General features: G+C 39.4%; 1 protein-coding gene and 1 pseudogene across 1 annotated transcript in view; both read left to right on the top strand.

Moving 5' to 3' along the window:
• Positions 1-25918, top strand: part of LOC148350304 (lysine-specific demethylase 2B-like) — a 41457-nt gene that overhangs the window by 11123 nt on the left and 4416 nt on the right. The window contains exons 8-21 of the mRNA XM_088355985.1: positions 98-251; positions 906-1021; positions 1099-1225; positions 2596-2891; positions 3482-3568; positions 11173-11409; positions 13068-13211; positions 16150-16236; positions 16338-16619; positions 18460-18801; positions 18908-19392; positions 21845-22008; positions 23790-23951; positions 25450-25668. Coding sequence (XP_088212111.1) covers positions 98-251; positions 906-1021; positions 1099-1225; positions 2596-2891; positions 3482-3568; positions 11173-11409; positions 13068-13211; positions 16150-16236; positions 16338-16619; positions 18460-18801; positions 18908-19392; positions 21845-22008; positions 23790-23951; positions 25450-25668 — 2902 coding nt within the window. The remainder of the gene's footprint in view (positions 1-97; positions 252-905; positions 1022-1098; positions 1226-2595; positions 2892-3481; positions 3569-11172; positions 11410-13067; positions 13212-16149; positions 16237-16337; positions 16620-18459; positions 18802-18907; positions 19393-21844; positions 22009-23789; positions 23952-25449; positions 25669-25918) is intronic.
• LOC148350305 (U2 spliceosomal RNA) lies at positions 21253-21378 on the top strand (annotated as a pseudogene).

Genomic DNA, 25918 nt, shown 5'->3' with positions numbered 1-25918 from the left:
GCAGCAACTAAAAAAGTTCCAAATTCTGTACAGTTTGCTGACCGTTCTTTATAAACAATGCTTTTTTAAAGTCTGTTTATGTTTTTGTTCACTCCAGGTATTCTGGTTGGTGCCCCCGACGCTACACAACCTGGCGCTATATGAGGACTGGGTACTATCGGGAAAGCAGAGCGACATCTTCCTGGGAGATCGTGCCGACGGCTGCCAGAGAGTGGCGCTCAAGCAGGGATACACTTTTTTCATTCCTTCCGGTGGGTTATTTTGAAATAACTGAAAAATAATGGTAAAATATGTTGGTATTTTTTATTTAAGCACAAAGTGCAAATTTTTTAACTATGTTTTTTCTTAAACAATATATTATTGTTGTTTCCCTCATTGTGTTTTTCGCGATTATTTATGTCTTTCAGGATGACTTTCTGTTTTCTTCATTCCCTAACATTTGTTTCTGACACTGTTAAGTTAAAATATTTTGACAGTGAGATGCAATCTAATGCCTTTACGCATGTCACCTGTATCAAAAGGGCCTTATGGTTAGGTTTTGGCGTTCTCACTTCGGTGATCTGGGTTTGATTCCCGTTGCATACAGTGTTTAGCGATTTTGGGAAATTACATTCTTTGACCGATCAGTCATGCACAGTTTTATATGGATAAATACGTTAGCTTTTACTGTGGTTTGAATTCCATGCACCCAGTGAGCCTTATATATATCTATATATATATATATATATATATATATATATATATAAAATATACGACAAGAGCCTGTTTTGCTGGGTGCCTTCTTTAATCCGGAGCGCCATACAGTGCAGATAATACTGTACTTTTGAGACATAGAAGTTGCCCATTGCAAAGCCCAATGAATACAGACAATTTAGCCAGAATATTATTTTCTGTATACAATTAAGGGTGGATCCATGCTGTATATACTCCTGAGGACACTTTAGTCTTTGGCGGCAACATCCTGCACAGCTTTAACATTCCGATGCAGCTCACCATACACGAGATTGAAAACCGGACCAAGGTGAAGTTGTACTCATCTGAAAATGAACACGAGCCAAAATGAGCTCTTTTTTTCTTTGTGTTTTTTCCCACTCTCAGGTTAACTCAAAGTTTCGCTTCCCTTTCTACTACGAGATATGTTGGTACGTCCTGGAGAGATATATGCACTGCCTGACCAAACGGTCTTACCTTTCTCAGGAGTTCAGGAAGGAGACTTTGCTCATGGGTCAGCAAAATTTTACTTATATTTTCTCATTTTGTCATAACAATGTGTGTGAAATGAGTACTTTCTGTTATTAGGTAGTTATAATCTTTTAGGTTAGTTTTTTTTCCAACCTTTTTAAGCACATACTTTTCATTTAAATTGAAATATATAATTTTAAATACAATTATTAAATAAATGTATCTAATAAATGACTTGGATTGTGTGCCCAACTTTTGCAATACGTTCTTGTTCGAGCAGCAGTGATTAAAAATCTAATGCTGGTATTTAGACTTCATGCTAACATTTGGCTGAATCTAATAAAATAACAAGAATTTTGGTTGATATAAAAAGTAATATGGACTCTAAACCAACAATCATAAACTTGTATTTCTCCTCCCTGGTATGAAGTGTGTGCTGCAGACAGGGTTGGGTAGGGTTACTTTAACTTGATTACTTTCAATTACTTTTGGATTACACCAATACCAAATATGCTAATAAAAGACAAAAGAAACTAAATATGAATAAAATTATGACTCACAACACGTGGTAAGCTTTCTCTCCTTGCTTTGATCTCCGGCAAAACGAACATAAAATGTGACAGAAACAAAATGAAAATAAATCCAAACAGCTTGCCAACATCATTTTTGCCGTTCCATGTATTCCGTTACTCCCCAAGCCTGCACAAAATTTTGTAATTTTATCCATATTTAGTTTCTTTTGTCTTTTATTAGCATACTTGGTATTGGAGTAATCCAAAAGTAATTGAAAGTAATCAAGTTAAAGTAACCCTACCCAACCCTGGCTGCAGACCCGAGCACTTTTATTGAGTGCCTCCGTCCAATCTTTTCACTCTAATGCATTTAACCACAACTGCCTTATTTTTCTCTGATTAGAAGTGTCCGCTCGGATCCTGTAAAACTTCAATTTACGATCACTAACATTTTTAATCCCGAATCGGGTACCCAAACATACAACATGATGACAACTACAATCAATGACAGCTTTCTTTTCCTCAGTCTTCTGACCAGCGCAGGTCTTGTTTTGCATTCGGCTTTGGCTTTGACTTCACGCTATTAAACATCCATTTTTGTGAATATAGACCTTGAATTTTTGCGCATATACTTGTTGACCTATTGTCTCACTCTAGATTTTTGCCTCCAGGATAACTGGATAAGTCACATTGTTTACCGACAAACGGAAGGGTCTATAATTTATTCAAGAGTTATTAAAGAGTAATCATGTTCTGCAGCTGCCAATAATAAATGTATTGTTGCTTTCATGTGAAAAATGTATCCCAAATTCATTTTTGGGGGGAAATAATGGGATTTATTCAACCTGGGAAAAAAAATAACCATGACAATATGTAATTTAGCTTTTATGTGTCCTTCCAGATTATGGGTCCAAAGCTAACATAGGGAGCCCCTGCTCCGACTCAAGAAGTCAGGACTTGAACGAGGACTGGTGCGATCCGTTTTCAGATCCCCAAACCAGAGCACACTCCGAGGAAAGCTGTTACGAGGTCTCCCAATCACCGAACTCGGACTCGCTCAATAAGTGGACCCATCTGACGGAATTTGAAATCCATGGGCTAAAGAGGCTAGTGGAAAAGCTGGAGTCCCTCCCTAATCGTAAAAGAGATGTTCCAGAGGGCTTGGAGAACCCGCAACGCCTGCTGGAGGACATGAAGGTAAAAGAGCGGATTTTATACTCTAATACAAAATAACAAAGAACTTTGAAAAATGAACTCACAAAACTTTTTATATGTGAAAAGAACAGAGATCCCTCGGTTTTCGCTGTTAATTGGGACCTGGAGCTTTTAATGGTACTAGAGAAATTGGAAAATTTTCTTTTGAAAGTCCTTGAAAAGTTCTTGTGTTTGGCCATGAAAAAGGTGCACGAATCCTGTCATTGTCATTTTATGAGCAAATGAGCAGATATAATATCCAATTAGTACTGTGGGCCACTGAATAATCGCCAGTGGGATACAAATGGCACACAAACCGTAGTTTTGACAATTGTTTACATAAAAGTGCAAATTTTAAAAGATGGAGCTGTTTTTTTTTCCTTCTAAGTCCTACACTTACAATTCTCTATTAGAAAACTAAAAACAAAGATTAAACAAATCAACATTTAAAAATAAAAGTATAATGATAATATTTATATTCATATATATATATATATATATATATATATATATATATATATATATATATATATATATATATATATATATATATACAATATTATGTTTCTATTCATATATCATTATTGGCTCAGGTTGTCTTGAAGGAACATGCCGATGATGACCCAAAGTTAGCAGTCACTGGAATGCCAGTTGTGTTCTGGCCAAAGAAATCCCTGAAGGTAAGCTTTTTCTGTAGTATTTGAAAATACAGTGCCTAGCAAAAGTATTGGACCCCCTAAGAACTCTTTTAGGCTAAAGCAAAATCTACAATGAAATACTTTAAAACTAATAATATAAAGGTGATAGAATGGCCAAGCCTATGTCCAGACCTCATTCCTATAGAGAATTTGTGGAAAGACCTAAAGAATGCTGTGCTCAAACGATCACCATCCAACCTAAACTGTTTTGTAAAAAAAAAAAAATTAAAAAATGGGCAAATATTTTTTTCCATGTGTGCGACTATAAAGATAAAGATGGGCACCTTATTGAGACACACTTAAAAAGACTTGTGGCTGTGATCGCACTAAAAGGAGGTTGTACAATGTATTAACTCAAAGGGAACCAATAAATATGCAATACCTACGTTTCTATTTTTGTGTTTGTCCAGAAATAGAAAATGTTGAATAAATAAGCTTTCCTTTTCTATTTTTTGTCTATAAGTTAGAAGCCTGAAATATGGCAATATGTCAATAGATTCTTGGGGGCCCAACACTTTTGCGAGGCATTGTATTTGCATTGGTTCCTCTGCCGAGGTTAATCTTACAAAATTCGGGTGAATTTGATACTTTCAAAAAAATCTGCTTCGCAAGAACTGATTTGTATTAACATACTATTGACTATGCTTATAAGTATAAAAATACTAAAATGATGATGTCAGTGATTGGAGGTTCCCAGTTGCTTCTCATATTATCACCTCTTGCTTCAGTAAACATAGGAGCAGATTAAAAATAGCGTGCCTATAGGCTGTTTCTCCTGTATAGATGTGAGGGCCACCTGCTGCCCACCAGTCGCGTGTATGTGTGTGTCATGTGTCCGTGTATAAGTGTGCTTTCACACCTGCGTTTGCCTTTTTTTCCATGCATTGCCATCTGTCTGTATTGGCCGTGTTTTCTGGTCATAAATAACAGCGCATCTTCTCTCTTCATTGGCGAAGGGTGGACGCCTCAAGTGCATTTTCTCTTGTATTTGAGAGGTTAGCAAATGCTTCTTTTGGGCATTTAATACTCAGGGTTGTTGAAATCATTGATCAGAAAAATAGAAAATTGCGGGGCTGAATTCATTGTTATCAAATTTCACCTAATCTGATTTCATTTTTTTTTTTTTCCAAAATCATCAAAAAGGATTTCAGCGACATATAGTGGTCATATAATACACACAGTCCCTTTAAGTAGTTGGTATCTGGTGTTAATTATAATAAACTCATTAAATGCCACACGTTTCAGTCCATTTTGGCCATTTTGACTCTTTTTGAATGCCTACAGAAAATAATGTTCAGCAGCTACACAGGCATAGGACATATCAAAATAACCCTATGAGTGCAAAAATAGTTTCTAACTTTTACCATTGTTTAGTATAAACACTTACTTGAATTCTCATTTCCGAATTTTTTTTTTTTTTAGTTTCAAGCAGAACATTCACTTCGGTGCTGTATTTTTCCTTCTCACGTATGTGATATCTCCTATATCTAAGCAATGCTTTCCATAAACATAAGGGGACGTTATATAACCGCTCCATTTATTAAACATGAAAAAACAATTGTCATACTTATATATATTTCAGTGCATATTTCCTTTTGCCGTACGTTGCCATCTGTCTCTTGGCATCACACTGTTTGTTAAATCTGAATCGTAGCGTTCCTTCTCTCCTGATTGGAGGAGGAGGTGCCTGTAGGCACGCACGCTATTCTCCTATTGGCTGCGTGGAGCCTTTCTTGCACCCTCCTTATTGTAATGAGGCTGCCTGGTTTTATGCTGCCGACATCTGCTGGTTGTATTGAAAAGGAGGAGACGAGCGCAGCCATGTCATTTAGGCGCGCTTTGGACAGCGAGTGAAAAAGCTGCCATGGCAATGTCGCTCAGTGCAGATGATGAGGACTACGACTCTGACTCAGAGCAGGTTAGGCTTCTCCTGCTCCTCCCTCCATCTCTCTCCTGCACGCCCCCTTCTCCCATAGCGAAGAGGGGCACCAGAGGAATGCATGCATGCAGCAGCTCTGCAGCGCGTTGGGGTGGAAGAAAAAAACAATCGGCTACCTGCAGATAAGCGCACATGAAATTCCCTATGCTGCTCTCCTTACTGACAGGTTCGCTGCGTGGATGTAATTCAGTGTGAAGAATCCCAGTGTTTTGTGTGGCGGTGAGCCCGGAAGCTGCTATCGGTCTTATCGGAAAGGGATAAGCATTCGTCTACAAACAGTAGATTCTTTCTGTTTTTTCATTAATTGTATTTTGTGGTTATCTGTGTGACTACCTACTTTCAGGGGATCTTGGTTTTAATTGGTGACAATGATAATATTGTTGTTTTTAGAGAGGATGCTTTGGTTGCTCCACAACCGTGGTGTGTTCAAACGGATTGAACATTACATGTTTTTATTTATTTAATTGTCTTCATTTTTATTGATATAATCGAACTTAGTATGAAGCAAGATTAGACATGGCACTCCAGGGTAAACATTTAATAAAGACTTTAAAGAGAAAAATTAAAGGCTTTCAGGATGGTCAAAAATATTTACAATGTAGTGCTTCATGCAATAAAGGAATTGTGCATCATAACAGTTTTGCAATAACATTTGGGAGCAACAAGAAAAAATCCCAAATAGGTCACGGAATATATGTTTTCATCTTTTTGGGCTTGTTTCGGGTGGTAATGGCCCTATGGAAGAAACTGTCTCATAGCAAGTTAGTCCTTGTTTTAAGGGACCTGTAGCGTCTACCACAGGGCAACAGGTCTTGTGGTCAGGGTGAGAAGATTCTGCGCTGTTATTTACAATTAAAATCATTGGAGACAAGTTTTGGGGAAAAAGTATGTGCATTTGAGAACTCAATGTTCTAGAGTGGCATATGATTCGGTCTTGCAGTGTTGTTTAAAAAATGTATTTACACAAAAGTGTGTACACTGCTCACAATTCTGCAGATATTTCATAATTGTTCAATGAATGAATGAATGTACAAGTATAACCAAATTGGAGGGCTTCTTCTCCTCGTGCAAGTAAAACAAATTGAAAAGGTAAACATCTGCAAAAGGATAAAAGAGTTAAAAAAATATATTAATGATATATAATAAATATGTGCTGATTCACAGTGGCAGTTGTACAGAACATAATGCTCATGAACGCTGTAAATGGGAGTAGTAGTAGAATCCAGTTTGAAATCATTCCTACCTTAGCGGTTCATAATTAAACCCCTGAAAAGAAATGCCAGTACACAACTTTGTGAATTTTCGGAATTTACTCAATACCTATTTACAAAGGTTTTAAATTGGGTGTATTGAACTTAGTGTTTAGGCATTTATATTATTCTTAAAAATGAACACAGAGCTGAAATAGCCACATATTTGAGATGAACAAAAAATCAAATGAATTTGATTTAAATTAGCATTGTAAAACTTTGTTGGATTGTGAAAGCGTAGTAATATTTATGCATTTAATTGCATCTACCCTAAATTTGGTTCGGGATTTTGATCAATTCTTATGAATAAATTAATAGTGACATTCAAGCAAGTTCATACCAAGCTATCAGAAGCATTTTTGGGCAGATTGATAGATTTTCATTCAAAGTTTTTTAAAATCAGTTATTTTTGTGTGAAAATTTTACTTAGGAATGTTTTTTTATTCACTACAGCTTTCTTTAAACAAATGTGTATGAATATGTGGTTAATTGTGTTAAATCAATTTCAATGTTGAAAATAATAAGAGTGATCCTACATGCCATTCAATGTTAACTTGATGTTTTTTGCAATATGGCAAAATATTTGAAACAACAAAATTGAACTCTATAGCCAAAAATGTACACGCATCACTGTCAAAAGTGTGTAAGCAAACATCCCATTCATTTTTTAAAAACTTAGCCATCCCACTAATGCCATATGCAGTCAAAGGCAGAACCTAAGCTACTCTTCCAATGATGCATTCATTTCTGTAGCACTAATGCTTTTTCATCAATATGACCGAGGTACCAGTTGCTAGTTTGTGATAAACTGAACAGAGCATTTGTATACTGCTGGAGTAAAGTAACAAACCAAAAAAGACAATCCAGGTTTTCGAGTGTGTTTACAAACATGACAAACACTTTAATCAGATTATCAGAGATCAGTAGATAACAGAAACTTCATTAGAAATTGATAAGCAATTTCCTCTTCATCTGCTCGTTTACTGTTACACAGCTATGTAATTTTGATAGTGGTGATTATATTTTTCAATATTTTCCCTCCGATATTCAGAATTATGGTTCTAATAGTCTGTTCTTGTGGTTCCTCTTCTTTAATCCCCATTTGGAACCTCTCAGATCCAGACTAGGGCAGATTAGAGCCCCCCCCCCCCAATCCTGTCCAGCATCTCCCACTAATCCTTTCGGGTAACCGTGGCATTTGATTGCAACATTTTACACCAGCATTTAAATAATAGGCTGCACTATGCTTTTGCTGTATTGTGTCATTACTGATCTCATTCTTCCATTGGGTATCTGTACGACTGTGCGTGTGTCTGAACCGGGCTGTTGCTATGCTGCAGCTGGGGGGATATATCTCCACCAAGCAACGGCTGATCTTAAAAAGTAAGAGATTTTTTTGTTTTCTTGGTTTTCTTGCAAGGGCAGTAAGAAAGGAAGAACAAGAGGGATGAATGGGATGAAAGATGTGTAAGAAATGTGATGAGTAGTAAGGGAGGAAAAGAAGGAGAGATGATCGAGGGAGGAAAGGAAAGAAAGCTGATTGGAGGAAAAGAAGGAAACCCGATGGAAGGGTGTGAAAGGAAAAAGGGTGGAAAGGAAGGAAGCCTGATATAATGAGGAAGGGAAGGGAAACTGATGGAAGGGTAGGAATGGAAATGGGGTGGAAGGGAAGGGAAGAAAAACTGGTTAAAGGGAGGGAATGGAAATAGGGTCGGAGGGAAGGAAAACTTTTCCAAGGCAGAAAGTAGAGCTGCACAATTTTGGAGGAAAAAAAATCTAATTGTGATTTTTTTTTTTTTTTCAGATCCGTATTGCAATTTCGATGTTATTTTCGCTTTAAATGGAAAAGTGCATTTTTTTTGTGAGGATTTAATCATGGTGACATGCAAACTTACCTTGAGGTTACATTATTATAAACATACCACTATACGACTGTAACAAAATTGCTACTATAGATCTACAAATAAAAACCAAATATATAATTGCAGTTAAATATATGGTCTTCATTGTCATTATTAGCGGATGGCTAGCTGCACGCTAGTATTGGATAACCGTGACTTTAGCCAGATCTCTGCAAGAATTAAAATAAAAGAGTCATGAATGTAGCGGTTTCCCACAAATTGTAGTTCCAGGTCATCCGTTTAATGGGTAATGGACCTGTCACTTATGACTAACCAGACTCTGCATTGGTGGCTTGTTAGAGTTGTTAGCCTAGCCGAAGTAGTAGGCCGAACCTGGAGCCTAACTGTTTTCTCCCAACACCGCCTCTGTCAATTACCGGACGCGATAACATTCCATGGTTCCATACATCAATCCATGGAGGAATACTGAAAGGAAGAACAGAAGGAAGGGAGGAAAAATGGATGGTGAGGGAAGGAGAACAGGAATGAAGCATCAAAGGAAGAATTTTAGGAAGGAAGGAACACAGAAAGGAACATAGGAAGGGTTATTATTACTTATTACTCTTTTCATGAGTACATATTGTTTGAGGATGAAATTTGACCACTGCACAATTCTCTGAAGCGTTTCAAAATCAATTGATTTTATCCTGATTATAGTACATGCAAAGCCGAAGCAGCGCCCGACTCTGTGATAGGTTCAGTCAACTTTATATAGGGTAAATTCTTAACTACAGTTTACAGTCAGGGTCTGACACCAACATACCCCGTTTCGGAAGCAGGACTCAAAGAATCCCTTGAAATGTAAGCCTGTATACCCAGGGCTGATTGATCAGGAGAGAGTTCTCCCTCAGAAGGCATCGAAAAATGTCCCGCCCTTCCCAATTCAAAACTTTGGAGCAACAGTTACCAGTTTTGCACAGCCATCATTAAACTATGAATATTCACTTTTGAGTTACTTTATGATGAAAACCCGCCAATCAAACTGTAAATTAATAAAAACGCCAGCAAACCACTCAGAGCAATTTGATTAGGTGGGTGGGTCGCAATACACAGCCTAAGGCACTTCGTTCTCTCTTTCTCGCTCTGTGCAGTCTGCGGCAAAAGTATACACTACAAAATTCTTCTCATTTGCAGTATTTTGTGACATTTTTAAGAAACAACTTTGCTTGCACCTTGTTTTGAAACAATGATTTAAGACAAAAATTATGGTCAAAATGAGCCTCAACACTGTAACTGACGGCGGGAGACAAATTTTAAGTGGTATATTTATATTGATCTGGGACACAAGCTCAGGCATTATTATTATTTAGGCCTACCTAAGCAGTTGAATTTTGTGAAGCACATTGACTCTAAAGGTTGGAAAGTTTTAACCCAATTTTTTATAAGGCCTGGGAAGAAAATCTTGTTTTGATGTTGTCAATATTGCCTTACACAATTTTGCTGTCTTAAACCAGGTGCCCTGCTCATGTTTGGCACGGTGGCGAACAATACATTTTGATCAATCAAGATCCACATCAAAGGAATCTCCAATATCCGGTTGTATGAACCGGCGCCCATTTAGTGCACAGTATTGTAAATGGAAGCCCCCCTTCCCCCCACCACGAACAATCATTGCTGCCGCAGAGTGCAAACGTAGCAAAGCGTGGCTGCTTTCTCTTTGAAGCCAAAACTGGCGGCGAGTAAGTGAGGAGCTAAATGTGGAAGACGCCTCCGGGGAGGGTCTTGATGGATCTCTTCCTTCTCTTATTCTTCCACCTCAGCAGGCTTTTTTTTTTTTAACCAGAAGAGAATTAACGAGCAATTAATCCTCTGGTTGTTATCAGCACGAAAGGGTGACTCTATCTCTGAATGGTCTCCTGTTGCTGTGTCAGTGATATAGGGAGAGGAATAACACTCCACAAAATTGCGTGCTGCCATGATAATTAATGCTCATACTGCAGGGGTGCCCATACTTTTTCCGCATGCTTATGTATATTGCCATGTAAAAATGATCTACTTAGTATAAAAATGTATAACATATTTATTTGTAAATGTAGCCTATTGAATATTGCTTGCATTGCTCATGAGCCCATATTTTGCGATACAACCCAGTCCATTTTTTTGTCATTACCTTACTCTGATGACTTGCACTAAATTATATCAGCCCGGGATGTGTAGTCTGAACAATAGCTGCGATAGTTTCGACATCGACAATCCGTGTCTAGCTTCAACTTCTGGGTTTTGGATTGAGTATTTGGACAAAGAGATAAAAAGAGCTGAAGAGTGCAGTCAAGCTGAGGACTTTGATTACTGAGTTTCAAAATACAGTAAAACAGTATACTCAGGGCTGATTGATCAGGAGAGAGTTCTCCCTCAGAAAGCATCAAAAAATGTCCCAACCCTCACAATTCAAAACTTTGGAGGAACAGTTACTAGTTTTGCATAGCCCTCAGCTTTTTTCTCACCTAACAATACATATCTGATCGTTTGCTGAATCCATGCTCTCTGCCCCCTCAGGCCAAGCCTCCCCATCGACCCAAGCCCAAGATGGCAGCTTCTCCGGCATCGACCCTCAAGGTCCAGGCGAGTCGCGGAGGCGGGACTTCGAGTGCCAGGAGAAGACGCACCCGCTGCCGCAAGTGCGAGGCCTGCGTGCGGACCGAGTGCGGCGATTGCCACTTCTGCAAAGATATGAAGAAGTTTGGCGGGCCGGGACGCATGAAGCAATCGTGCATCATGAGGCAATGCATCGCGGTAAGTTGATGGTTTTTTTCAAGGGGACATGGCTGCAGCCTGCACTGCCAAGCCATTCACGCACTGTCTGGCACCTCCACTGTCATACTGGAAATATCGTGATGCATTCCGGAGTAAAATCGCGAGGGCAATCATTCCTAAATAGCACTTTTTCACACTAATGCAATGAACTATTTTAATAACTTGTGCATGGCATTTCAAATATCTTTTATTATTATTGATACAAAATCTTTGAAAAATCAATGTTGTCGTGTTGTGCTTTTATTTATTTTTTTGTGTATGAGCGTGGGTATTTATGCTCACAGAATGTTATTGTTGAGCTTCCGGTAAAAATTTTATATAGCTTAATGAACGATTTTCTTTCATGATTTTTACTTGGTCTTTTATATTCTCAGTTTTAACTCATTCAATGCCAAACGTTTCGCTCAAATGGGAAGAGTAACAACTGTCAGCAAATTATACCGTTTTGAGTAATTTTGGAAAGCCTATGTCTTTAGCTTTTACAATTGTTTCGTAAACAACGGTTAAACATATTTTCTTGAAAATGCTTGTTTCCAAGACAACTGCTTTTTTTGAAAAGATACATTTCAAGCAGAACTTTCACTTCAGTGCTTTTATTTTCATTTGTGATACCTCAAATATTGAAACGATGCCTTCCATGCACACGAGCACTTTCCTTGCAAAATAACGTTTATTGCAAGAACATTGAATTTATGCATGAACTATGCATTCACTTTGCAAGAATTTATCAGTGTCAGATGTTTCCTGTGTCGTGATCACTTCACGTAACCATTAGGATCACATTCCTGCGAGCGTACACAAAAAGTCATCCCTCTCTGCCTCAACGATGACCAAGGGACTTTATTATCTTTTTTTTAGAAAGAAAAAAGTTTGCATTTACGTATATCTTCGCTTTTCCAACCACACAGCTTCACTGTGCTTACAGGCCATTCAGGCCACCTTCACACGCTAATACGATGCATAGAGGAAGCAAAACTAGAAGGTGGGGGATGGCTTTTTTTGTGGACAAAGATCTGATCAAAGCGCCTCCTGCCATCATCCAATGTTGATGTTTCACACTGAGGCATGATACTCACTCATGAGTTGCACCAAAGCCTTTGTAATAGTTTTTTAAAAATAAAAAACAAAAACAAAAATCTGAATGACTTAAACGACTTATCGTCATCCTGAGGCATCTTTAAACAACTACACACCTCCACATCCCCTCAATTGGTGGTGGTATTTTGTAGTGCACATCTTATGTTACAACTTTCAAAACTCATTGCAGACTTTTAAAATATTTAACACGCCTTTGTAGAACAATCACATTCTTGGTTATTGTTCGCGTCTATTTTTAAACGTTCACACGAGGGACTTGTTCATTCAAGCCTCATGCAGATGGTTGCTATGGTGACACCGAAGAGCGCCACTTGCTCTCTTGTGCTGCGAGTAGAATTGTCAGGCCAAATGTGGCTTGGTAAAATTATCTCTTGTTCAATCTGGCACATGCAGCTTTTATTCTTATGATACATTGCCCTGTAAAAAATATATGAATTTTTCCTAACTTCTAAAACAAAGGATTTCATATTTTTTGTATAAACATTATTATTTATGTACTTCACATAGTGAGGATGATGAGGGTTTTTGCTTGTGTTCAGCCAGTGCTTCCGCACACGGCGGTTTGCTTGGTTTGCGGCGAAGCTGGCAAAGAGGACACGGTGGAGGAAGACCAGAATAAATTCCAGTTGATGCTGATGGAATGCTCAATCTGCAATGAGATCGTCCACCCCCACTGTCTAAAGGCAAGCAATGCATTCCAACTACTGACTAAGAAGAACTAAATCAGATTATAAGCCAATTATTTCTACATCAAAAATGAAAATTGCTGTCCGGAATTTGAAAATGTTCAACTTGCTGAGGCCGTCTTCTGGCTAAAATCATTATTGGAGCCTCCTTCAAGCTGCTCTTGTTGCGCGCACTCATATAAACATTTTTTTTTCACTTCTTTTGGGCATTTGTGTTTGGACTTTATTTGAAACAGACCTTTTCTTACTTTAACCATTTTCATCCCGCACATACAGAAAACCGTGTGCACGAACATGAAATCACTCTCCAATGCCCCCTTCCCTCCTTCCCTCTCCCCTTTCCTACCTCAAAAAGTGTTGTGAGTCCCCAAAAACTCTGATAAAAGATAAAAAAAAATCAGATAGGCATGGTTGAAAACTAATTATAAAGGCTCTTTGAACTTAGCTGGGCAATGTTAATACATACTTCATCACAAATTTCAAATGTGACTAACAATTTTACATTGCTATACTGTGTTTCTGTTTTAGGTCATTTCTAGCAAAATCATCAGTGAATTAATCTTTATTAACCAACTAACAATATACCGTATTTTCCGTACTATAGGCCGCACCTGGTTATAGGGCGCACCCCCAAAAAATAGTTTTTGGTCCTATATCTTCCATAGATAAGGCGCACCGGATTATAAGGCGCTACAATGGGAACGTCGACAAAACAGTCAGATTGTTCAGTCAAACTGATTACCCCCTTAGCAATTCCCAAAGCTTGCAAAGAAGCAAATATGTGTCGTAGACACGTGCGGATGCGGTGTCCGTACGATGTCACTCAAATGCATCATTTCAAATATCATTCGGAAGGTTAAAGTCTTGGGATTCAAGAAATGCCAACCATTCCTTAGTTTCTAATTTCTTTTTCGCTCGCAACTTTACTGTGCATATGACAATAAACACTTGGAATTGCGTTTAATTCACTCAACTCATCACAGCAACATCAAGATCGTTCTAAAACAAGATACCGGGAAAACATAAAGCCGCATAGCTCACCTAAGTTCTCACGTTCAATAATGATACGCAATCATGGTCTTCTTACAACCGTGAGTGTAGTAAATCCAGGAGAGTAAAATGTTTACAAATACAGACTAATGAAACATGTTTCTTTATGGCGTAGTTTAGCAAGCTTGCTATTCAGTCATCTTTTTCAGCCAATTGCAGGGTTTGTTTTGGCCCTCTAGCCAATCCGAGGCTCCGAATAACTTCAGCCAATAGCGATCGATTTAACGGATGATTGACACATCTTTTTCGGCCAATTGCAGGGTTTGTTTTGGCCCTCTAGCCAATCCGAGGCTCCGAATAACTTCAGCCAATAGCGATCGATTTAACGGATGATTGACACATCTTTTTCGGCCAATTGCAGGGTTTGTTTTGGCCCTCTAGCCAATCCGAGGCTCCGAATAACTTCAGCCAATAGCGATCGATTTAACGGATGATTGACACATCCTTTTCGGCCAATTGCAGGGTTTGTTTTGGCCCTCTAGCCAATCCGAGGCTCCGAATAACTTCAGCCAATAGCGATCGATTTGACTGATGATTGACACATCTTTTTCGGCCAATTGCATGGTTTGTTTCGGCCCTCTAGCCTATCCGAGGCTCCGAATAACTTTAGCCAATAGCGATCGATTCAAATGATGATTGGCACATTGGTTAGCCAATGAAACGCCAGTATATAAATCCCAGCATACACCGCGGACTACTCCACGTTCGGGGGAAAATCGAGTCGGCGGCTGTTGCGTAAGTTGCGAGACCTTGCGATTTAATATTGAGCCATATATAAGGCGCACTGTATTATAAGGCGCATGGTCAGCTTTTGAAAAAAATTAAGACTTTTAGGTGCGCATTATAGTGCGGAAAATACGGTAATTCAAAAATACCCACTTTGCATGTCAAATGTTTGATTAAGATATACATTTTTATTATTGCATATTTTTCGAAAATATGGGTTAATTAAACATTATATTTTATTAATACATGTGTTATTATTAATTGCTATTGTAAAAATCCAAACAAGATTTTGAAAAGTAAGATCAATACTATTCTATTAATACATATTTTAAATGTCTAAAGTAAAACAAAACAAAAATTCTGACAAAATGCATTAACATTTTAACTTATTAGAAACAAATTGTTCATTTAGCTAAACAATTACCTTCAATGCATGAATGTTAAACACAATTAAAAGGGGGAATAATTAAGCGTATACTACCTGTTTGTCTAATTTTTAATAAATATGTCCTATAAACTGCAAAAGTACTTAATATTTATAAATGGTAAATTGATCTTATCTGGTGTTTTTCATTGATGTACAGTACATCAAAATAAAATAAATCTTTAAAAATAGATAAGTAATACATTTTACTCTTATGTTTTCCATGGTGTCCAGTAAAAGCAGTAGAAACCATAATTGGCAAACTCAACTTAAGGATTCAGCCATTTATATATTTCACCTAAATTGTTTGGAAAAGAAGACAAAAATATAAATGATAAGCTTATTTTTTAAACACAGCTTTTTCTGTATTTTTGTACTGTTTTTATCTTACTTTTAGCAAAGCTGTTTTGGCCGCGGAACACATTAGATAAAGGTACGGGGGAGTTATAAAATTGTTTTATGCTCATCACACAGTTTTTGTTAGTGTAGCATGAAAAAAGTAAAAGTAAGAAAGAGTCCTGATTCAGGTCCAGTTCAAATGCCAACCCAAGTGCCAAAAAAGATGAACAAATAGTTTATTCGATGGTGTCTAAAAAAAGGCACGTACTTGCACTCGCAACTATAGGTGCTTAACAGAGACTGCCATGATGTCACAAGCCAGAAGATGGCATCAACGAGTGGAAAAGTTCCCAATTCCGTAAAGCACGATTAAGTCATTGTGTTTTTTCCAACAAGGTAAAAGATTCCAGCGGCGTAGTAAACGATGAGTTGCCAAATTGTTGGGAATGTCCTGCATGCAATCACGCTGGCAAAACAGGCAAAGTAAGTGTCTCTTTGGATTTTATTTCACCCTCGCGTCCGTCCATCTCGGAAAACCAGATAAATAAAGTCCTACTGTGTTTTCCAATCTTTTGGCCTCAAAGCAAAAAAGAGGCCCGGGATTCAAGTACGCGTCTAACTTGCCGGGCTCACTGCTGAAAGACGCACGTCCGAACCGCGACCCCAAAGACGAGTGCGAAGCCTCTTCGCCTTCCCCAACTGTTGGCATCAAGAGAAAAGCCGAACATGAGGACGAGCTTCCCAAGAAGCGACCGCCTCTGATGTCCCTGGATGCCTCGCCTCGGCACAGACTGGAAGAAAACCCTCTAAGGAAGAAGAGAAAGCTGTTTGACACTCAAGATGAACCTGCCGACGTCAAAAGAAAGGTGAGGCTCTCGTTTCACCGGTAATGTCCAACACAGAAATTAAGCATCTGCAAAGGGCGAACAGCCAGACTGCGATTTTCAAAACAAAACTCAAATACTAGCAGAAAAATTTAGATATTTCTTAGATTATAAATCAAACCAGCAAAAAAATGCATAGTTAAAATGTAAAAACGTTAGTGGCACTGGAGTATAAGTCTCATTTTAGGGGAAACTTATTTGATAAAATCCAACACCACAAATACACATGTAATCTTAAGAGGCAATTTAATATAAACATAAAATAGATAACGGTGGATGGGTGGTTAGCACACAGCCGCTCGGTACGGAGGTTCTCCCTGTACCGCAGTCTCCCTGGGTGGAGTTGTTCTTGCGTGGGTTTTCCTCCGGGCACTCCGGTTTCCTTCCCACATTCCAAAAACATACATGTCAGGTTGATTGGCCGGTCTAAAATGTCTCTAGGTGTGACTGAGCGAGTGAGTTGTCTGTCTCTGTGTGACTGGCCGGCAACCAGTTCAGAGTGTCCCCTGCCCACTGCCCGAAGATAGCTGGGATGGGCTCCGGCACCCTACTGAGGATAAGCAGTGCAGGTAATGAATGAACAGATAACAACAGGCTGAATGAGTGTACAGCATACTAACGATACATTACTGCCTGGTAATGTCTGTAACGACATAACATAAATTATTCAGATAACTTTGGCATAAAGAACATGCTCACAAGTTTACCAAACTATCAGTTTCACTTCAATTAGCTCTTAATTCTTTTAATTTCCTCTTCTACATCGCTTACGTCAGACTCATCAGTTGCAGTTTCAATTATTCCAGCCTTTCTGACTCCTGACAGGATGGTTTCAGTTGTCACTTAAGCCCATGCTTTGTTGATCCATTCAATGACTTCAAGGAGGGTAGTTCTTCCCGGTGCCATTTTTGTTGAGCTCTTCCCAGTTGTTTTAATTTATAACCGGCAATGTTGAAATCATCATCACAGGCCTAAAGTGCCCTCTTGCGATTTAGGATGAAAATATTATGTGAAATGATATAATACAATTTTAAAACTCAATGATATAAGAATGTGTCAAAAAGTCCACAAATGAGTCACACCAGAGTATAAGTCGCCCCGTCGTCTAAACTATGGAAAAAAAAACTGCAACTTAAAATCCCCCCCAAAAATGGTAGTTTCACCTGAGCTGCACCTGGACCACCTAAGTTGTGTTTGCCATGCTGGATGGGTACTTACCCATACATACATCAGTACACCTGTATGTTTACATCTGGAGTTTCTAACTGCATTTACCTGGGAGCAGCCAGAGCTCGGATCTGGGAGAAGTTGGGCCAAATTGGGTTTTCAACAAAAACGTTTGAGAGAAGGGGCCCGGTCTGTGTCTGCGTAATAAAAGTTCACTAAAAAGTTAAAAACTATTTCAGTTTGAGTACAAGGCTGTATAATTACAAGATGTAAATAAGCATTTGTTTTTGACCTATGTGGAGAGAATAGGAGAAAGTACGGATCGTCGGTAGCCATCCTCAGGAAGAGACCAAGTGCTGTCAATTTTAATGGCACTTGGCAGGAAATACAAATATCTGGCCTGACAAGTTATGTTAAGTTACTGTATTTTCAGGACTATAAGTCCCTTTTTTTCATTGTTTAGTTTCATGCTCTGGTTTGACATATATGTATTTTTTTCCTTTTGAATTATACATTTTTATAATCCAGAGAGACTTATAGCCTGGAAAACTTGGTATATAGTGAACCAAACCAAAGATGAATTCAACCACCTGAGCAAACGTGCGACAAAATTAAATGTATTGTTTTTCTCTCTTCTTGTTAATCTGTTCCAAAGTTCCCTAAACTGGACCAACCTCTGACTGCAAAATTGCTACGAAACCTAAAGACTGAGAACGACATTGGCGAGTACGAGGATGACCTGGAAGACCGCTTCTCTTTGCATAGGATCCACTTCAAAGCCAAGAGGGAGATGGACGGCAGAGAGAACGATGACAATAATGAAGGACAAATGGACAACCATTGCAGGATAGAAGACAAAACAAAAATGCTTGTGAGTCCTCTGAGGAAAAAAGAAGCAGGCAGAGAGAGCAAGCTGACCTCTAAAAACATCTGTGGAGCAGGACCCAGCGGTGAGGAGGTCGAGGACAACAACTCCCAGATTGTGTCTGCAAATAAGGTAGGGCTTTTGTGAAAATTTGTTTAACAATTCGAAAAATTGTGATTCTGCATACTTCAAAGAGTCAAAGAAAATTCACACATAGGTTTCTGTATTTCCCTAAAAGGCTCGCCATCAATGCAGACTGCCGACAGAGACGGAACAAAGTGCCAAGACTGAGGACGGCGCGACCAAAACCGCAGAGCTGACCAATCAAACCAGAAAAACGATCAAATCTGAGGTGCTCAAGTCCGGGAATGACGCAATGGCACCTGACCACCGGTGGCCTCTCAACAACGACAGCTTGGACCTCGTAGGCTGGATGCGCCGCCGGCGGGAGGCTAACGGGACACCGCGCCGCAACTCGGACCAAAACTCTCCTGTGATTCCGACAACCCCCTGCCCGCTTCCCTGCCGCTCACCGCCAAAAAACGTCCAAATGGAGCGCCACGTCATCCGGCCGCCTCCCATCAGCCCGCCGCCCGATCGGCTCTTGTTGAACGACGGCAGCGAGCATGCCATGCGACGCGAAGCGTGGATGTCCGTATTCGGGCATTTGCCGCTCAGGGACCTCTGCGTTTGCATGCGCGTGTGTCGGACGTGGAACCGATGGTGAGGTTTATTACTGTGCATCCCTTATTTTTCGAACTATAAGTCAGGTTTCACCTGCCATAAAATGTATAAATATGAAGCTAAAAACATACATACGTTGCACCTGCAGTACAAGTCGCATTATTGTGGGAAATTATCTTCTGTTCCGATCAGTAAGAAAATAATAATAATACATTGTACTTTGGAGCGCTTTTCAGGACACCCAAGGTCGCTGTACATATAGTAACAAACCACATTAATATAAGATTAAAACAAGCAAGTAATAAATGGCAAATAAAAACAAAACAGAGTTAAAAGGGGGCGGTATGTGAGACATGATCAAGAAAAGGCAAGTCTGAAGATGTGGGTTTTGAGTCCAGATTTGAAGGTGGACAGTGTTGTTGGAATTCCGGAGGTCAGGCAGCAATGAGCTGGGGGGCAGAGCGGCTGAAAGCTCTGCTCCCCATGGCACTAAGACAGGCAGCGGGTATATTGAGATGGAGGGAGAAAGATTATCTGAGGGTGCGGGATGGCGTGACAATATAAAATGTCGAAGAGGTAGAGAGAAGCAAAAGTTATAAATGGCCATTTAGGTATAGGGGAGGATTTTGTAGTTGATTCTATGGTTGATTGAAAGATGGTGTCATTTTGCCAAATATTTTCAACTTGCTCAAAAGTGATTTATATATAAGGTGCAAATGTTCTGTGCTTTACTTTTCGATTACATTTCCCCCAAAAATGAGATTAGAAATCATTTTAGTGACATTTGCGCTAGTGACGCATTCAAGGGGAAGACATTTTTCGGCCCAACACAGCAAGATTAAAATGATCAGCACAGGCCTAGAGCACCCTCTTGTGGTTTAGTTTAGAATTAACATGTGAAATTATATACTGGTTATAAAAAAAATTGAATTCAATGTTATAATAATGTGTTAATAATTTCACATATAAATCGCCCTGGAGTTTGAGTCACACCGCTGGCCAAACTATGAAAAAACATTTGACTGATGCTCCCAAAAATTTGGTGTATATACCACCATAACTTCCGGACTATAAGGCGCACCCAAAAACCCCAAATTGTCCAGAAATTTGAACTTGCACCTCATAATTCGTTGCACTTTATAATTTGTTGCAATTTATAATTGGGTGGGCTTTATAATCTTGTGTGCCTTAAATGTGGACAAGATTGGAAATGCCGAACAATATTTGTGCAGTTATTGATCAGTTAATTCATTTTGTTTCTGACCACAATTGCATAAAATTGGTTGCAATTGGTAAGAGCACATAATCCTAACCCACCAGTCCGCTGGAATTGGATCAAACAGGAATCCAATCCGGAACGCGGCGGAAGACCGCCTCATTTTATCCACTGTACCAATATAGATACAGACCAATCATGAAAAGACATTAGGTCTTATCTAATTATCACACTGTTTTTAGTCACAGTAACAGATATCTCCAAAGGATTGAGAAAACAAAAAGTGATTAAAAATAGGTATAAAGTTGTTTTCACTTTCTCTCAGCCCAAGCTAAGCATTGTAAGTGACAAACGTTTTGAATATGTGTGGCAATGCAATTGTTTATACCTTTTCAGTTGACAAAATTGCTTCCCACTATGCCTTTCTCTTCATTCTTTTCAGAACGACCGAATTACTCCCCACAATGCTTCTCTCTTTAGTCATTTCAGAATCTTGTGTTCTTTGTAAATACTTTGCAAGTCAACATGACAGTATTGTATTTCAGTGGTCCCCAACAATTTCTGAACCGGCTTGAGGTCTGACAATACTCTTTCAGCCCAAAAATAAGATCAACAATTTGGTACTGTGACAGAAAATAATTGGATGGTGAGATAAAATTGAATGCATTTCATGTGTCGTCTGTATCCCTAGGAGTTTAGTAGATAGGATTTGACCCGGTTTTGCAATCCGGAGATGGAATAAGAGCTTGCTCTGTCCACTCCACGCATTGGCCCGGTATTGCAGTACCTCCGGGAACGGTGCATTCGCAATGATCGCAGCAAGGCTTTAAGGCTAGGACCTTAGCTTGGCCTTTTGGCTGAGAGTTAGAGTCTCGGCTCCTAGGCTTTGCAGCGTATTATGAACTGACCGATAACGGATAATGGATAATGAATAAAGAAGACAGAACAATAACCCTTAAAAAATCCCCCCACCTCTCCCTTTCGGGTCCGATACCCGTTGCATTCGATTGTTATGCAATTGTGACGATCTGGGTTCTTTACCCGTTGCATCCAATATTATGCAATTGCGATCAGAGATATACACTGACTAAAACAGTACTATACCCTAGCCATACTGTAGTATTAATTCCATGCGCCAAATAGCCCGGTGCGTTTTTAATATGAAAAAAATATGGCTTATTACTTTGGGTCTGCTTAATAACCCGATGAACAGAAAATAAGGGTGTATTATGTATGAGGAAAAACTCCACCTTCAAAAATAATTTTTGTGGCTAGGTGCTGTGACAAGAGGCTATGGAAGCGCATCACTCTGAACCGCTGCAAGTCCATCACGCCTCTCATGCTGAGCGGGATTATCCGCAGGCAACCAGTCGCCCTGGACCTTAGCTGGACCAACATCTCCAAGAAGCAACTCAGCTGGCTCATCAACAGACTGCCCGGTATGTCATAAAACTAAAAGCTCCGATTTGAACAGAAATTATAACAGCATTCTATCCACAATCCTATTTTTTCATCCTCTGCATAGAACAACTAATATTATTGCCATATTTGTATTCGAATAATCATTGATTGTGCAGTAATTACATACTAGAGTACAGTTTTTGTTTCACTATATAAGAAAATCTTTGCATTTGCCCAAATGAACCCCATTATGCATGTATTACACCTGCTAAAATAATAAATACCAATACAGTAATCCCTCGGTTATCGCGGTTAATGGGGACCAAGACCGACCGCGAAAACTGAAAATCCGTGAAGTAGCGGCGCCCCTTCAAAAATGCTTAAAAAAACGTATACAGTATACCCCCCTGTATACAGTACACCATATACAATACGGGTAGAGGGAGAGAGAGTGAAATTCATGTTATAACAAAAAATAAAAAAAACTGTAAAATATGTTGTATGTACACGGAACAAGACTGCGGCGAAACCACTACGAACCATTCAGTATGATTGTATTAACCGCTCTCAACCACATGCAGCAATCGCAGTTTATTTCGCTTGTTAACACTACCGGTTACATATTGAAAATAAAAACAGTGAAAATGTGATATTTGATGAGTGTTTGTGAAGCGTTTTGGGAAACAACAGTTACAAAAATGGTCTGTGTTCATTTTAATGAAAGTGAAAGAGCTACCTTCTGACAATAACAACATACTTTAGCTAGCGGCATCGAACGGCTTTTACAACAAATACACGAAACCCCTCACAATTAGCCGTGTTTAGGTGGTACAAACAACCGCTCGCTTTTGGTATAATAAAGTCAAACTTGAGATGAAATGTGACAGAAGAGAATATACTTACGTCGCGTCGCCGAGTTCCTCCATGATAAACTGAGCGCCACATAAGAAGGGGGTGAGGTGGGAGTAGTTAAAGGAGGGGGGTGAGCGAAGCGATAACTCACCATGACTAAGCATTGTGTCAGGGCCTCCCCCTCCCCTTCACAATAAGAGTATCCACACCGTGTCCTCAGTTGACTTAAGCTCGCGCTCAATGGAGTCAAGTCAATAAATGCTTTTATTGAGAAGGTAAGGTATATTTTTTAGACCCGCGAAGCTCTGAACCCGCAAAAGTGGAACCGCGAACTGGCGAGGTTCCACCGTAATTCAAATGATAAAGGCTGCAACAAGCGCCCTACTAGCAAAAAGATCCACAAAAAAACATTGCTCCCCTACATTTCTTCTAATCTATGGTATGTGGACATTTTCATAAACTATATTTTTATATGGTTTTGTTATATAACTAGTAAATTACAACTTAACAAATAGTCCAGCAGATGACAGATATTTTGGTCATTGTGTAATTATCTTATTTTCCTAAATATAATTCATCAAATGTTTGTTGTAATAAGATTTTTTTTTTATCAAATGTGTAGAGTGACATTATGCTCGTCTCGTTTTTTACCCCAATTTCGATTTGTCAGTGTAACATGAAAATGGTGAAAGTAAGACAAAGCCTGCTTCAAGTAGATTCCAATTGCCAACGCCAGTTTATTCTAAGAATAGCATGTACTTGCACACGCATTTAAAAGAGCTCGGCCAGCTGCAACGATTACACAGGCCAAGGGATGGTGGCTGTGAGTAAAAATGTTCCATATTCCATACAGCTCCTTCGTTGTTATCCCAAAACCTTATCCGAAAACAGCCTAAACAAAAACCTGGAAAAAGACGACTCATGTTCGCCAAGTAACCTGATGAAAGTTTTGATGCCTTCCGTGCAGGTTTGCGGGTGCTGCTGTTGTCCGGGTGCTCGTGGGTGGCCGTCTCGGCGCTTTGCACCTCCTGCTGTCCACTCCTGAGAACGCTGGACGTTCAGTGGGTGGAGGGCCTGAAAGATGCCCAGATGAGAGACCTGCTCTCCCCCACCACTGATAACAGGCCAGGTACCAATGGTCTGTAGACTGTACTTTTATAATCCATTAGAGCAGTGGTCGGGAACCTACAGGTCTTTTTATAAATTCATGAAATGATCCTAATGTTAATCTTCTCTGCATTGTATCAATTCAGATTTGTGTGGAGCCAAGTTTTGTACATGCTAAGCTAAAGCAGCACTGATGTTATAAAGAGTTTAATCTAGGATTTATAGGGCAAAGTCTCAAGTACAGTTTACAGTCAGCGAGTCACATCAGCAAACACGGTTTTGGCTGTACTTGGCTAAAGTAGCCTTTATATTGACGCTCATTAAACAATGTATGTATGTTCACTGTTGACACGCTTCATTAAAACCCATGAACATCCCAAAGCACCCAGGCAATTTGACAGGGTTGTTCTTTGTGCCCAGCGCTGTCTGCGCCGAAGATACTACATTATTTAGGGCAAAATGGCGGTCAAAATGTGCCTCAGCACTCTTTAAGTAACTGCGTGAGGAAGAAAATTTTTAGGTGGTGTATCCTATTCATATAGGACACAGGATCTGGGATTATTATTATTTCATTAATTTTATGAAATCATCAAATGTCATCACACTGAAATAAAATGCGCTGCAGAATTAGCTATCATGTAAATATCTTCTGCCTCTACATGCCCACACTTTCTTGTGTAAATATTGTGTAAATTATCCTTTTTTTTTATTTAAATCCTCACAGTAAAATGTGAACTGGAGTGCCACGTCCAATTTCGTTGTCACAATATGTTCAACCCATTTTGTAACAATGATAATAAAGGTATATTCTATTCTATTCTATTCTAGCTTTGTCTGGAGAGCAGGATTGGCGGTGGGTTTTGTTGAATTTTGTCCTAAAATATATGGTTTGGCTCCCTTAAAAAAATCAAAATATTTTGTTTTTATGGCTCTTGGGATCAGAAAGGTTCCCTACCCCTGCATTAGAGGTAAGATCGGGCCAAGAATATCCAGGTCAACCCTAACCAGCCTGCGGGTATTGAGGCCTGATCCAGCCCAAGCCCAACAAGTTAACTTAAAGCAAACCCGGATTTGCATATTTTATTTGTGAGGGCTTTTTTGTAAGGAGGAGGGTTTCTCTCTTGCTAAGTTTTTTTAATTATCCACCTGAAATAGTTCTTGGTTTATTTTTGTCTGTGTAAGAACTGCATGCTATGGAATCTGTCCCACCTTTACGCAATGTAGCCTGTGGATGCAGGATGTGTTGTGCAAAGGGGGGAAGGAATCCACCGCATTGATCCTCTACTAAATAAAAAAACTGAGAACAGTGATGGATGCGCGCCGAGCATGGATAATTATTTTTAAAAAGGCAGTAAGAGAGAAGCCCAACGCGAACCCAAAGTAATGATTGACATTTTAGGCCCGACCGAAATTGCCGTTGAGGCTTGAGTTGGGCTCGGCCTTAAGATCTTACCTCTATAATCCATCCTTTCTGAATCTGAGGCGGAGTCAACATCACTGTTTATGTTCTTTTCCTGCAGGGCAGCTGGACAACCGTAGCAAGCTGCGCAACGTGGAGGACCTTCGTCTGGCCGGATTGGACGTCACGGATGCCACCTTGCGTCTCATCATCTGCCACATGGCTGCGCTGTCCAAGCTTGATCTCAGCTACTGTAATCACGTCACAGACCAGTCCGTCAACATCCTGACGGCGGCCGGGACCACCACCCGAGATTCCTTAACCGACGTCAACCTCTCAGGTGGGGGGAATCTGAGACTGACAACTAGCAACTAATGTAAATTGTCGATTATTCTATTAAATATTTGGTGATTTTTTTTGTTACGCCGCTCTAGTCAAAAAGATAATAATTTGAATGTAACGGTATGTAATACATTGGTACCTCAACTAAGAAATGTTATTGGTTCCAGCAGTAGATAGATAGATAGATAGATAGATAATTTATTCATCCCCTAAGGGAAATTCACATTTCCAGCAGCATCCCTGAGCTG

This window comes from Urocampus carinirostris, chromosome 16, assembly GCF_059441175.1.
Source record: "Urocampus carinirostris isolate Australia breed hairy pipefish chromosome 16, RoL_Ucar_1.0, whole genome shotgun sequence".
Classification (NCBI taxonomy): domain Eukaryota; kingdom Metazoa; phylum Chordata; class Actinopteri; order Syngnathiformes; family Syngnathidae; genus Urocampus; species Urocampus carinirostris.
This window is presented reverse-complemented; position numbering and strand designations above follow the sequence as displayed.